Source organism: Triticum aestivum, chromosome 4B, assembly GCF_018294505.1.
Source record: "Triticum aestivum cultivar Chinese Spring chromosome 4B, IWGSC CS RefSeq v2.1, whole genome shotgun sequence".
Taxonomy (NCBI): domain Eukaryota; kingdom Viridiplantae; phylum Streptophyta; class Magnoliopsida; order Poales; family Poaceae; genus Triticum; species Triticum aestivum.
Window position 1 is genome coordinate 456,956,364 of NC_057804.1, and position 14,056 is coordinate 456,970,419.

The 14,056-nt window shown below is 40.8% G+C and overlaps 1 protein-coding gene across 2 annotated transcripts; it reads right to left on the reverse strand.

Moving 5' to 3' along the window:
- Positions 1-1,114: 1,114 nt before the first annotated feature.
- Positions 1,115-8,236, reverse strand: LOC123092694 (J domain-containing protein spf31). Of its 2 annotated transcripts, none has more exons than XM_044514518.1 (9): positions 8,077-8,236; positions 5,815-5,905; positions 5,641-5,701; positions 4,941-5,018; positions 4,740-4,813; positions 2,002-2,115; positions 1,816-1,923; positions 1,607-1,645; positions 1,115-1,533 (listed from the first exon to the last, which is right to left on the reverse strand). In XM_044514518.1, exons 1-9 carry the CDS (start codon positions 8,163-8,165, stop codon positions 1,447-1,449), a joined length of 741 nt encoding a protein of 246 aa, XP_044370453.1. In that variant the 5' UTR covers positions 8,166-8,236; the 3' UTR covers positions 1,115-1,446. The 2 variants fall into 2 exon arrangements, with proteins under 2 accessions (XP_044370453.1, XP_044370452.1); XM_044514517.1 differs by lacking the exon at positions 8,077-8,236 and adding an exon at positions 7,253-7,451.
- Between the last annotated feature and the right edge of the window lie 5,820 nt (positions 8,237-14,056).

Sequence of the window (14,056 nt, forward strand, 5' to 3'; positions counted from 1 at the left end):
TCTCCCCGTCGTGCCTGCCCGTCACCCAACGCCCGGGCAGGCAGTGGATTATGGTCTGCGTCTTGGGCGGGCGCTCGCAGCTGAGCCGCAGCGCAGGCGGCGGGGCGGTGCTGCTGCCAATTTGGTCGATCGCATCGAAACTTCAAAAGGTCCTCCGGCTAAATAATTTCGGGAGGAGGCAGCATGGGCTCCACTGGGAAGTTGCGGACTGTGATCAGGGTGGGCGTATGGCCGGGCCTTGGCCTTTGGGCAGGTGCGCCGGCTGAGCGTTCGTTGTGGATAAAGCAAGGGGCTGCAGATGTTTCTGGAGGATAATAGCTGGCCAACTTGTCGTGCTTAATTGCTCTACCATATCTATCCGTTTATGGGATCCAAATATTCTTTCGTGTTTCAGGTTTTTTTTTAGTATGTAGTGTTTCGGTAGAATGTTAATGTGCTCAGTCAGTGATAACTTTTTTTTTTTGCGGGTCCGTCATTGATAACTTTGCGTCTTTGGCTATCAAGAAAATAAATCATTTGCTGGCATGGCGAGCCCAGTTGATCGTGATCAAGCGCAATGAGAAGAATCGTGATAAGCGTTGAAGCCTACGTTTCTGACCAGTTGGTTCCTTCAGAGTTTGACGACGGCAAGTGCATGCAATGCAATGTATCAACCCCTTTCAACACTTCCACTTTGGCGCTACAGACATCCCAGGCGTTGTGTTCTTCTCCGGACCTGTCGTCTGGAATTGACCAACGTAGCAGATTTTGCTGTGCCGTACGAGGACCAGGAGGTAAACACAGGTTGACTTGTCAGTACAGAGAACAACTTTGAATTGCATCTGCGCCAATGTCAACACTAGCTAGCTACGAGACATCCACGGGATGGTACCCAAGTCAAACAGACAGATGATGCAAAACTTTTGCCTCCGTTTCGAAAAGAAAAACAGATGATGCGCCTCCCACGTTCATCGCACTCATACCAAGGCCAACGCCCAGAAAACAGAAACCCGTCACAGATTGGCTTGTAAGAAATGGGGGTGGGCAAGACGCAAACGTTTGAGATCCAGCATCTAAATAAATTAGCAAAAGACTGCAACAAGTCCATGGTCATACTATGATAGCTAGCAAATCGTGAAAACATATATGTAAGCATGACTTACAGTGAATATTGAAACAACGATCATATTCCAAGATCCACTTCAGCGTTTCTTTTCCAACAGAAAGTTTCTTTTTCAAGAAGGCATTCTACACAGGTACATTAGTCCAATACCACTCTATGTAGATGATATGCGGCCATTTTTGCTCACAGTTATCTGCCATGTTCCACTGACTACACTGGGAACATACAAGCCATAACTCAAGTTTATAGCCTGAAAGATAAACTTGACAGGCTGTGGCTTGGATCAGGTCGCGGCAAGAATGGCCGCCAGATTGGTCTTCGAGTGCAGATGAATACGACACCTTTTAACCACGCTTTACTGGCCTCTGAACATAAGATTTGTTCGGGTCTTCAGTCTTGAGCCTTGGAGGTTTGAGCTCTCCTTTCCGTGCCTGTAGAAATGAAACTGTATGTCAAAAGAGTCATGGGTAACAAAAATACAACTTCTCAACTGCACTCTCTAACCTTCTTTCCTGTCTTCATGAAATCCCTCCAGCTAGAGACCTGCAAACCACAAAGACATGGTATCAGACATTGCCCGTGGCAACAACTCGACGAAGTCTTTCATTTTTCCCCGTGGCAACAACTTGTAGGTAACTATTTAAATAGCCACAAGCATAGTGTTCAGTTAGGATAAAATATTTCAATTTTCTACAAATGAACAGTAAGCTTACTCGCTGGTCTCTCGTCTCCTCCCACTTCTCTTCATGCTCTCTCTTCCTCTTCCACATTTCTTTTGTTTCCTCCTCGTCCTTCTTCAGTCTTCCTTCTTCCTCTGATATCTGCATAGTGCACATGAACAAAGCTCAAGTGAGTGGCTCAACTGATGATGTTTGAATATGTTAAAGCCTATTACTTACCCTCATCTGCATTTTCCTCCGACGCCATTCTTTGTCTGTCAAAATCTCACGAACTTTAATTATTAGCTGCTTCTGAAATTCGTCCGATCTTTCAAACTGCTCTTCATACTTTCCCTGCACATATAAGCAAGCCAATCAATGGAGGTTCTCAAGTGCTGAAGATATGAAGCTCAATAAGATGTTTCAAGGGTCTAGCAGAACAATCACCATTAAAAAAAATCGAGACAAGACTGCGAACAGGAAAACATCAGAACTGCAAGATTCTACATGATCATTGACATTAGCAAATGACTCATTTCATGGTATGGGAATCATCTTTTTTCTTCCGAAATGCTGTATTCTCAAGTATCTAAAATCCCATCATACGCATGCAATGACTTCTAAAATAATTATCATTCCATGCAGCCAACCAAGAAAGACAAACATGCATCACAGATCTGCGTAGTTATTAGAGAAATTGAAGCAAACAACAGGTCACCTCAATGGTGTACAAAGCAGCTAGTATATTTTGAGGACATCTTTCTCCAAGAAATTGTTTTTCACCAAATTGAAGAATAAATAAGTTCAAATCATAGAGTGCAACAGAATGAAGATCCGTTGTTTAAAAAGCTGAATCAGACCAGTGATTGAACTCGAAAGAAACCATAACCAGCAACTTCAATGGTTGGGTTTTCATTCAAGGACCATCTACATAACCTAGGGTGTGTTTGGTTGCAGTCATGGACCGGAATGTCACGGGTCCAACCCGTTCCTAGGCCTCGTTCTCGCGTTCAGTACACAGGTGGAACGGTCACCCCCTCGTTCCCACGGACCGAATATTCGGCCCAGATCCGGAACGGGGTGAGACCTCCAAACTGAGCGGACGACGCAGAACCACTCTTCTCCTCGCACTCCCGCAGCCCTATCGTCTCGTGCGGCTCCTCTCCCTCGTCTCTCCTCCCACGTTGGCGCCGCCGGCCCTCCTCCTTTCTCCGAAGCACGTGCGGCGGGCAAGCGGGTGCGTGGCGGTCTTGCGGCAGGGCAACAGCGGCGGCACATGCCGGGAAGCAACGGAGCAGCCGCTTAAAGAGCCGGCCGCTGACCGCGCCTGGGTTCGCGCCGTCGAGAGCCACGGTCGCGCGTGTGAAACGCCAAGGCCAAGCCACGCATCCAGCCGGCCGCCACGCTCAGCTGTCGTATTTTTTTCTTGTAGCTGCTGTTTATCCTGTGGTTGAGTCCGATTCTTGTAGCTCACACCCACATTCGTTGCATGGATGGATGGATTCGATTTGTTGATGTTCACACCCCTGTTCTGTAAATTAATTTTAATGGTTCTGGGGAAAATATGTGATAAGAATCAGAATTATATATATATATATAATCTGCATTTGGGAGATGCGTTTTGTTTCTTGCCTTCGTTGATCCTGATACTGGTTGCTGGTTTGAGTCTTTGTCCCTGTGAATCTTGGTTATCCGGTTCAGTTCAGCAAGGCAGACTGCAGTTGCAGGAACTGCTCGTCCAGAAAAGAAAAGTTAAATGTCGAATGACTTTATTTTACGTCAAACTTTGGCATGGAATTAACAGTCAAAATGTTTATCTGCCTTAGTTGCATGGATGGATGACCACTTACAAGTCCATTCCATTCCATCTACCAAACATCACAATGTAACCATTCCATTCCTTTGAATTACCCATACCAAAGAAAAGGACGGAACCGACCCATTATAGTGAAATCGAACCATGACATTCCATTACACTTCGTTCCCGAACCAAATACACCCCTAGTGAACCAGGCGGTTCTGGTGAAAACCCCATGAAACTGGGCATGCTTTAGAACCAGGAGGCGCTTGTTCCTGATACCTATGCCCAGTCCAATCAGCTCACATGCTCATGTGTGAATTTGGTTCTCTGAGCTAACCCTCCCAAGGCTGCCTCTACCAGTCTGCATTCCATCCAATATCAGCTCCCCTTTCTATTTGCTCTTCTACTTCCTCATCCATTTACCATTTCACCCTCTCTTGATATTTTTGCTTGCTCTTTCTCAAACAGAGCCCCAGCGTAAGAAGGGGCAGCTCAGTGTCACGAGGTCAATAGGTCACAGAGGTAGTGTCTTCACCATGAGAGCTCAGCGGCAATGGAATGCCTTATACTTTATACATGACTTGATAAACCCCAGCAGAATTAGCTTGATTTAATAGCTATTTGGGTACAATGCTAGACGCTAGTTATTAAATGAATAATAGAATCTGGTACCTAAACTTTGCACTTGGGTTAGATAATTCTTGGAGTTAGTTTGATTTTTGCAGGCAGCACTGGTTCCTTCATCTACAACTTTGGCGATATGTTTCTCTTTTCTTGAGGGGGTTGACGTTATAATTCTCAATTTCACGCTGCTGTACATAACATTGTAGAAGATATAATGCGTATGACTAATAAAATATTATATCTAGAGAACTGTTGGTCAGATGGTCAAACTGCTGCCTGTCCAGTGTTTAGAGCGCTGTGGAGATCAGCAGTCACCAATTAGGCTTGTTACTGACAAACACTGGTTAAGAGAATCTCTGATGAGTCTGGGGTTTGATTGCCAGATGACTTAAGTTTATTTAGACCATGAAACTAGTCCAAATTAGACCAGTTCATGTTGAGACATACTTCAGATTACTTTTCGCATTAATCTTTGTTTGAAACATGTTACTCTGAGCGAGAATTACTAAAAAGTCGATGACAACTGGCACAACCTTTCATGGGATTGTCTTACCTCATCTACTTGGGATTTTATCTTAGATGCACTGTCTTTCCTCAACTCTTTTTTCCTTTTTGCCCTCAGTTCTTCTGAAATTTCTCAACACAAAATAATATCAGTTTTTGTTCTTCATATCTCCTTCATTATAAATTGAACAAATCACTGAACTGATGTAAAAAAAATTACACTGGGTTAAAATAAGATTACATCACACACCTTTTGCAGAAGTGACTTGATCAAGAATGTACCCTCTTTCCTGTGGATCAAGTAGGAGCTGCTGTGCTTTTGCCAGGGCTGTTTATGAGTAGAGTAGGCAACGTTAAACAAATATACATCAATGCATAAACGACAAGAGATGCAGAAGAGTGTGACACTGGGAAAATAGTAAGTCACTGATGCGCAAAAGGTTGGTTAGTTATAACTAATTGCAAGAAGAGATCATGCAACACTTACTTATCCTGGTTTCTCTTGAAAAATGCATCCTCCTACAGGGATGAAAAAATGCCTAATTCTAGAGTGATACAAAGGCTACTGCCATCTCCAAGCAAAATTGTACAGATTCATCTTCTAAGCTGACTTATCCATGTTGTAATTTGCACTCCATTATCTGGACTTTTGGACTTGGTGTTGAGGCCAGTAAATTAAAAATTGTTCCAGCTTTTTTTCCTAGCATGTCATAATTTTGGTACATCCCTCTCTCCCAGAAAAATATATATAAAGTCATAAGAAACTATTAGTTTTGACATGTCATGATCTTGTTTATGCCATGTGCTGTCACCAAATAATATCTGTAAACCTGACCTAAATGAAGCCTACAACAACACAAGTGCAATACTGTCTCCTAACCTGATATTACTATGCATCACTATTACCATCTCATATGCTCCACATGGCAATGATTAGACAGTTCACATACCTCCAAAAGCTTCTTGTGCTTGTGGATGCTTGCACTTGTCAGGATGGACCAACAGTGACAACTAGAAAAGGTACATGAAGCAACAAAAATTAGCCAACCCGGGGGGGGGGGGGGGGGGGGGGGGGTGTACTACAACAAACAGTGTAGTTCAATGTTAAATCCATGTTTTCTTACCTTCCTATATTGCTTCTTCACCTCATCCACAGAAGAATCAAAAGACAGCTTAAGATGCTCAAAAGGGTTTAACTTGAAGCAACCAAGTATCCTGACAAGATTAGAATGTGTTAGAAACAGAACGTAAAATCAAGAACATGGAAATAATCTGAATGCTTTTGTTTATTTTTTATCAACTGAATAATACGCCTGTTTGACACATGGCATTTCGGACTTATCATTTTTTTTAACATGAATGTCACTGTATAATTTCAAGGTACATTTATATGTTTCCTCACAGCATAGATCTCCCTCAATAACTTATGTCTAGTCTTCCAATAGAAAAGGGGTAATCTAGACATGAAGGAGCTATAAATAAGCTTAGATTATAGGATGATTAAATTCGGCTATTATGCTCATCTACATGCCTTCTAGAGACTAAAATAACATCAAAAATCAGGAAAAATACTAAAGGAGTAAGTACAACTAAAAATGAAGCTGAATGGCATCGGCTATTCAGGTTTGCACCGTTAGGGATCTCACTGATCAACTATCGTGTGTCATTCCAAAAAATTTAACATGTATAGCAAGTTGCAGAGTATGCCTCCCTAGTCAGTAGTCAACTGACCATGTTTAATTGTTTATAATGGGTAAGTAGTTATAATATTTAACCGGCTTCGAAACCGATAGCATAACAGTATGTCTGCTGGGCTCCATTGGACAGCATAAGCTAACACAGGAAGACATGGGTATCTTTGGTTGGTGTCCAAAAAGAAACCGTACGAATATTTTGGTTGTGAACAAAACTTTGGTCCTTGTTTTGTTTGTATGGCTGCCAAATTTTTGGCATATGCCCATGCCACCTTGCCTATTCTGCTTCATTTTGCTTGCCAACACTGGCAAAATCATGAATAAGTAAAACCTTGACCAAAGTTGATCCCAAGGCACAAACAGGCTTAGTCCTTCTTGAATGCAAATTTATCAGCTCGGTACAAGTAAATATATATTACAAGAGGTTCTATATATGTTGGTCATGGCATGGGGCGCACGATATCAGAAACAATAATAAGATGCTCCAGACGTCATTACTCATTATCGTGTGGCGTGTGTACAACTTAACATCGCATACTAAGCTACAAGAAAGCAAGGCAATCGCGTCTTAGAAGTAGCATCACCACCAAAGTAGTAAAAGTGGGAAAAATTCCCAATCGCGTCTGAGAACAGGTGAGCGAACCGGACGACTTCGACCTAGGGTTCACGCGGACCCCGTCGCCGACCCAAATTTGAGCAGCAAGCAGCGGCTACATCTACTGCGTCGCACGATTGGCCACGAATTGCGCGACAACGATGGCGCTACTGGGGATCTGAAGCCTACGTTGTGCCAGAAGGGAAATGATACCGCTCGAGGAGATGGGGGATTGGGGGGGGGGGGGGGGGGGGGGGGGGGGGCGAGAGGGACCTGACGACTTCGTTGTCGCGCTCGGCCTCGCTGACCTCGGCCAGGAAGCTTTTGAGGAGCTGGTCGTCGTCGGCCTCCGACGACCCCATGGGTGTACGGGGAAGGAGAGGGAGGTCGCGGCTCGGGTGGGCTCCGGCTCTGGGAGCAAGACGAGAGCGCGTTGCGTCGGAGGCACGAGACGCGAGCAGAGAGAAGGGACGGTGCGGATTTGTTGTGCTGGGCAGCCCGGCCCGACCCGGCCCGAAAATCCTGGACCGGGCCGGGCTGGGCCATTAGGCCAGGCCGGGCTCAGGCCTGGAAATTGAGTCCGACGGACAGATCAGGCTGGGCTCGGGCTTGCCGGAAATAGGATTTTAGCCGGGCCGTGTCGGGCTTGGGCCCGCCGGTCGGGCCGGGCCGGGCTCGGGCCTGAGTTTTCAGCACTGGGAATTTTTTGGCCCGGACCGACCCGTCATATGCCCAGGTATATACTCCGAAGGGCGCAGCCCACAGGGACTCTGGACTTGGCTACTGCCTCCTGTTCTGACCTCCGTGTGTGTTTGGGCTTTATGGGCCAGATCTCAGTTCGTGAGAGATAGGGAAACTGAAGTAGTCGGCTAATCGCACAGGGGCGAGGTAAAGACCCGAAAAAAGGTTTTGCAGTCATTGGGAATTGAACCTGCGACGGTGTGCTGACAGTACGACCGAAGTGCTCTTGTGGTAGATATGCAACGAGATACTTAAAGAAGTATGAAAATATCAAACTTAACACCTCTCGAAAAAAATGACGAGCAGTTTTTTAAACTTACGAACAATTTTTGAGGGGGGGAGGGGCCGAGAGGGACCTGACGACTTCGTTGTCGCGCTCGGCCTCGCTGACCTCGGCCCGGAAGCTTTTGAGGAGCTGGTCGTCGTCGGCCTCCGACGACCCCATGGGTGTACGGGGAAGGAGAGGGAGGTCGCGGCTCGGGTGGGCTCCGGCTCTGGGAGCAAGACGAGAGCGCGTTGCGTCGGAGGCACGAGACGCGAGCCGAGAGAGGGACAGGGAGAAAGAAGGGACGGTGCGGATTTGTTGTGCTGACATGGGCAGCCCGGCCCGACCCGGCCCGAAAATCCTGGACCGGGCCGGGCCGGGCCATTAGGCCAGGCCGGGCTCAGGCCTGGAAATTGAGTCCGAAGGACAGATCAGGCTGGGCTCGGGCTTGCGGGAAATAGGATTTTAGCCGGGCCGTGTCGGGCTTGGGCCCGCCGGTCGGGCCGGGCCGGGCTCGGGCCTGAGTTTTCAGCATTGGGAATTTTTTGGCCCGGACCGACCCGTCATATGCCCAGGTATATACTCCGAAGGGCGCAGCCCACAGGGACTCTGGACTTGGCTACTGCCTCCTGTTCTGACCTCCGTGTGCGTTTGGGCTTTATGGGCCAGATCTCAGTTCGCGAGAGATAGGGAAACTGAAGTAGTCGGCTAATCGCACAGGGGCGAGGTAAAGACCCGAAAAAAGGTTTTGCAGTCATTGGGAATTGAACCTGCGACGGTGTGCTGACAGTACGACCGAAGTGCTCTTGTGGTAGATATGCAACGAGATACTTAAAGAAGTATGAAAATAACAAACTTAACACCTCTCGAAAAAAATGACGAGCAGTTTTTTAAACTTACGAACAATTTTTGAAATTACCTGAAATCGTGATTTTTTATTTAAGTTTCACACTTTTTTCGAAAACATAAACATTTTTTAATTTGTGAAGAAAATGCGTTTTTTTACATAAACAAATTTTGAAAACCATGAACAATTTTTGAATTTTAAGAACTAATTTTGAAAATCCCAAACAAAGTGAAATTGCGAACATTGTTCGAATACGTGAACAAAATTTTGATAACTAGAACATTTTCTGAAACTTCAATAATTTTTACAAAACGCGAACAAATTTTGAACCTTTGAATTTTTTAATAAAGTTCGAACGTTTTCTGGAACCAAAACAAATATTGAATTTGGGAACAAAATTTGTAAAGTAGAACAAATTTTTGACAGAAACAATTTTTGAAAGAACGGACAATTTTTTAATTTTAAGAACAAAATTTAAAACAGAGAACAACTTTGGAAATGTGACATATTTTGAATACGTGAATGCTTTTCTGAAAACCAGAGCAATTTTTGAAACACCAACATTTTTTAAAACTGCGAATAAATTTTGAAAACTAGAACATTTCTTGAAATTCCAAACATTATTTGAAATTTTCAAACAAAAGAAACATGAAAAAGTAAAAGGAAATAGAAAACAAGAAAAGGTGGAAATAAAAATGAACAAGAAACAGAAACAGAAACCGGGAAAAAGAAAAAGGAAAAAAGAAAAGAATATAGAAAACAAAAAAAATGGTCCGGGAACCTTTTAGAAGGTTCCCAAAACCTATAAAACCCGCTAGGAACCCTCTAGAAGATTCCCAAAACCGAAACGTGATACCTACTACGGATGAGCCGACCCAATCACTCGCTCGGTCGCGTCGTGTGTGCGATTGATCAACTATTTGATGCAAAATGTGTCAAATAGGGATTTCAATTGTTATCAAGTGCAAGGCTTTCTATTTTTTGGCGATATGAATGTATTTGGTGACCCACACTTGTGATGCTATCGATGCACGGGATGCCACAGGACACTTTAAAAAAATGTGAAGAAGAAAAATCTAGCACGTTTACACAACACTTATGTAATTTTGTATCAAAAATTGAAACATTTTTTGAAATACAAAAATGAAATTTTTTACATCGATGTGACAATGGGCCAAATCTAAAGCCCAACTTATGATATATAATATTCAGTCTTGAATTTGACATTTTTTCGAGCTATGTTTTGAAGTTTGACTTGAAAGTTTATGACAACCTACATTGATGCATGAATGTGTTAACTTTTACAAACTTGTAAACATTTTAAAATATGCAAGGTGAGTTCGATGCACCAGTAGCACCACAAGCACCATTGCACCAGAGTCCCTGTGGGTTGCGCCCTTCGGAGCACTAGTGGGCCCCTATTGTGTGGCATGTTAACGCATATTGTTATTTTTTTAGTAAAACTTATAAGATCTTTTTTATTAATAACTTTTAAGATGGTGCCGAAGAATTAAAAAATGGAGAAATTTTTGTATATGATAAATACAAAAAATTCATGTACCTAAAAAGTAAAACATTCATATATTCAAAAGAATGTTCACTATGTAGGAAATAAATTAAAATATATTTTGATGTAGTTTTTAAAAAAATTTACATATTTCCACTCCAAAATTGTGGAGAAGGAAATTTTTGCAAATAGGAAACAAAACAGAAAACCCAAAAGGAAGAGAAGAAATAAAGAAGCTGAAAGCCATATAAGAAACACAAAATGGGTCTGGCCCATTGGAGATGAGTACACCAAGCTTCCTTGTTTGCCGCACATAGGCGTCACCAGAAAATACTAGGCCTAGCTGTGATGGTCTTCCACCACCATCTCATTTAATTTTTTTGTGAGGGTTGTATATATACATAGATAAACACTATTTTGAACACGGATGAGAATAATATTCTAAGAACTACCCGACCGGTCCCAGCAGTAGTAGTTAAACTTCATCCAATGCTAGGTTGAACTTCCGCAAATATTGCCCGACACGAGTATCATGGTCTAAGTTAAATTTTTAGCAAAATCAACATGGTTGAAGAGAAGTTTTAAAAATTGCCTTTTCTTCATACAAAAAACGTAAATCGTATTTTTGAGCCCATTTCTATACCATTTATCGGAATGAGGCAAATAATATGACGTTGCAAAGTTGCTGCAAATCGGCTCATTCCACGTGTAAATAGTTTTCCCTAATTCCTTATGGTTAAAGAGTAATTTGAAAAATCATGAAATTTCACAAATCGAACAACCGAGTTCGTATTTTCGAGGTCATTTCAAAAGGGCAAATCAGATTTAGGAAAATAATATGGCGTTGGAAAGCTTATGAAAATGCGCTTCTTTTCATGTAGAAAACTTTTTTTAATTCTGAAGGGTTTAAGAATAATTTAGAAAACGGTCAAAGTTTCACTAAATTCGTATTTTCGAGTTAATTTTTTAACAGTTTGTTGGAAAGCAGCAAATGATATGGCATTGGAAATCACGGACAAATGCAAAACTTTATGTATATAATGTTTCTCCCAATTCCCTACGGTTTTACGTCTAATTTGAAAATGGCTAAAATCATATTTTGGCTGTAATTTGTGCAAACTTACTCGGAATGGGGCAAACTATATACCCCTGGATAGCTATATAAAATGAAACTTTTTCGTGTAGAAACTTTTCTCTGATTCCCGACCGTTTTTATGTAATTTTGAAAATTGCGAGATCATGTGTTATGTCTTCATCACGAAAATAGAGTCTCCAGAAATACACTACATGTAGTGGTTGAACTTCTCGAGCAGTTCTGTTTGAACTTCACTATATTTTTCACGTGTTGTTTTTTGCCCGTAACTCCCCAACCACATACCAAGAGCAAGTGATATATCGATGGAAAGCTGTTGAAAACACACAACTTTCCCATGTTGATCATTTTTTCATACTCAGGACGGTTCAAAATAATTTTTTGAATACATAAAAACATAATTTAATTGATATACATGAACTTTTAAATCGTACATCAGAATTTAGCATATAATATACCTTTCGAAAGCTTATGAATAAGAGCAACTTTTTCATGTAGATAGTTGTCACAAATTCAGTGCCGTTTGACAACAGTTTTAAAAATGTCAAAAACAACGCCGTTTTTGCCTTTTTTGACATGTAATGGAAGGTCGGATGTCCTGCAATATAAATTTTGAACCATGGCGGGAGGAGCACGTGAACTTCTTGCAACAAACATTTTAGGCTTTTAGAATTTTATTCATTTTATTCTCATCTGAAACGCATTCCGTGTAGTAGTTGAACTTCTCGCTATTTTCACTTTAAACTTCTATCACGTATTTTTAATAAACATTGAACCGCTTCGCTATTTCAGTGTGAACTTCTAGTTTTTTAAATGGGGGAAATCATTTTTTAATGTTGTTTTGAACTATTCAATTATTTTATTTGAACTTCTCCATTTTATTCTTTAGTAACAAAAAAATCAGAGTTTTCTTTAAACTTTGAACTTCTCTATTTTATTAATTTGAACTTCTTAGTTTTATTCTTAGAAACAAAAAACATGATTTTCATATAAGCATCGAATTATTTAAAAAAATGAACTTCACACTTTGTTTCATTAAATAGAATTTGAGTTATTTATAAACACCAAATTGCTCAATTTTCTTAATTTGAACTTCTCTATTTTATTACCTATAGTAACAAAAAAAATTGTTTCGTAATAAACATTGAACAACCCCATTATGTAAATCTGAACTTCTAGGTTCTTTTAGAAATAGCAAAATTTGGTTTAAAAATTTTGAACTGCACTATATTTTAATTTCACTATCTTGATTTTCTAATAAACATTAAACTTCCTGTTATTATAATTTGAACTTCTAGTTTTTTTAGAAATACGGAAAATCCAATTTCTCTGTATTTTTAGAACTGCTCTATGTCTTAAATTTGAACTTCTTGGTTTATTCATCGATAATGAGGGAAATCATAGTTTTGTAATAACATTGGGCGGCTGTGTCATTTAAATTTGACTACTAGATATTTTTAGAAATGAGGAAATTTTGTTTTCTTATTAAAAAATGAACTATTCTGTTATTTCATTTTGACCTTCTTGTGGGTTTTTAAAATTTGGAAAATATATCTTTGTTACAACATCAAAGACCTCTATTATTTTAATTTTAATTTCTGTTTTAAAAAATATCAACAACAGATGGCTCACTACATTTTTTTATTTGCACTAATTTTACTATACGTGAAATTGTCCTTATTTTATATTTGAACTTCTCACATGAAACTAATGTTTTATTGTACAAAGTATGTGTTGCCAGCTACATTGGGGAGACACCAACGCATAATTTTGTGTAGAAAAACATTGGATCCCAAAGCACTTTGTATCTCTCAAAAGAATGTGTCATTAACCTTTTTTCTCGCACAAAATGTCTGTGAAGTATATAGACAGAAAGGAAACATGAACGATTTCCACAATGTCTATGTCTCTCTCTCCATGAAGCACAAGCCTCGATAGAAGCACACAAGAAGAATTAGGACTTCAGAGCAGTGATACATTTTGGAGAAGAAAACTCCTTCTCCCATTCTTTTTTTTGAAGAACCCATGAAACTGAACCAACTTTTTTGCACCCACGAATACTACCGAACTTCAGACAAAAAGTCATTTTAAAACAATACATGGACATAACTGAAGAAAATATGCCCTAGAAGCAATAATAAAGTTGTTATTTTATATTTCCTTATTCATGATAAATGTTTGTTATTCATGCTAGAATTGTATTAACCAGAACTTGATACATGTGTGAATACATAGACAAAACAATGTGTCCCTAGTATGTCTCTACTAGACTAGCTCATTGATCAAAGATGATTAAGTTTCCTAGCAATGGACATGAGTTGTCATTTGATAAACGGGATCACATCATTAGTGGAATGATGTGATGGATAAGACCCATCTGTTAACTTAGCATAATGACCGTTCAGTTTTATTGCTTCTGCTTTGTTCATGTCAAATACATATTCCTCCAACTATGATATTATGCAACTCCCGGACATCGGAGGAATACCTTCTGTGCTATCAAACATCACAACATAACTGAGTGATTATAAAGATGCTCTACGGGTATCTCCAAAGGTGTTTGTTGGGTTGGCATAGATCAAGATTAGGATTTGTCACTACGAGTATCGGAGAGGTATCTCTGG

Coding starts and splice junctions, on each gene's coding strand:
- LOC123092694 (XM_044514518.1), bottom strand. CDS start 8,165: ATGGGGTCGTCGGAGGCCGACGACGACCAGCTCCTCAAAAGCTTCCGG. Junction 5,906..8,076: donor CGCGACAACGAAGTCGTCAG/GTCCCTCTCGGC, acceptor TAATCTTGTCAG/GATACTTGGTTGCTTCAAGT. Junction 5,019..5,640: donor AGCACAAGAAGCTTTTGGAG/GTATGTGAACTG, acceptor ACTCATAAACAG/CCCTGGCAAAAGCACAGCAG.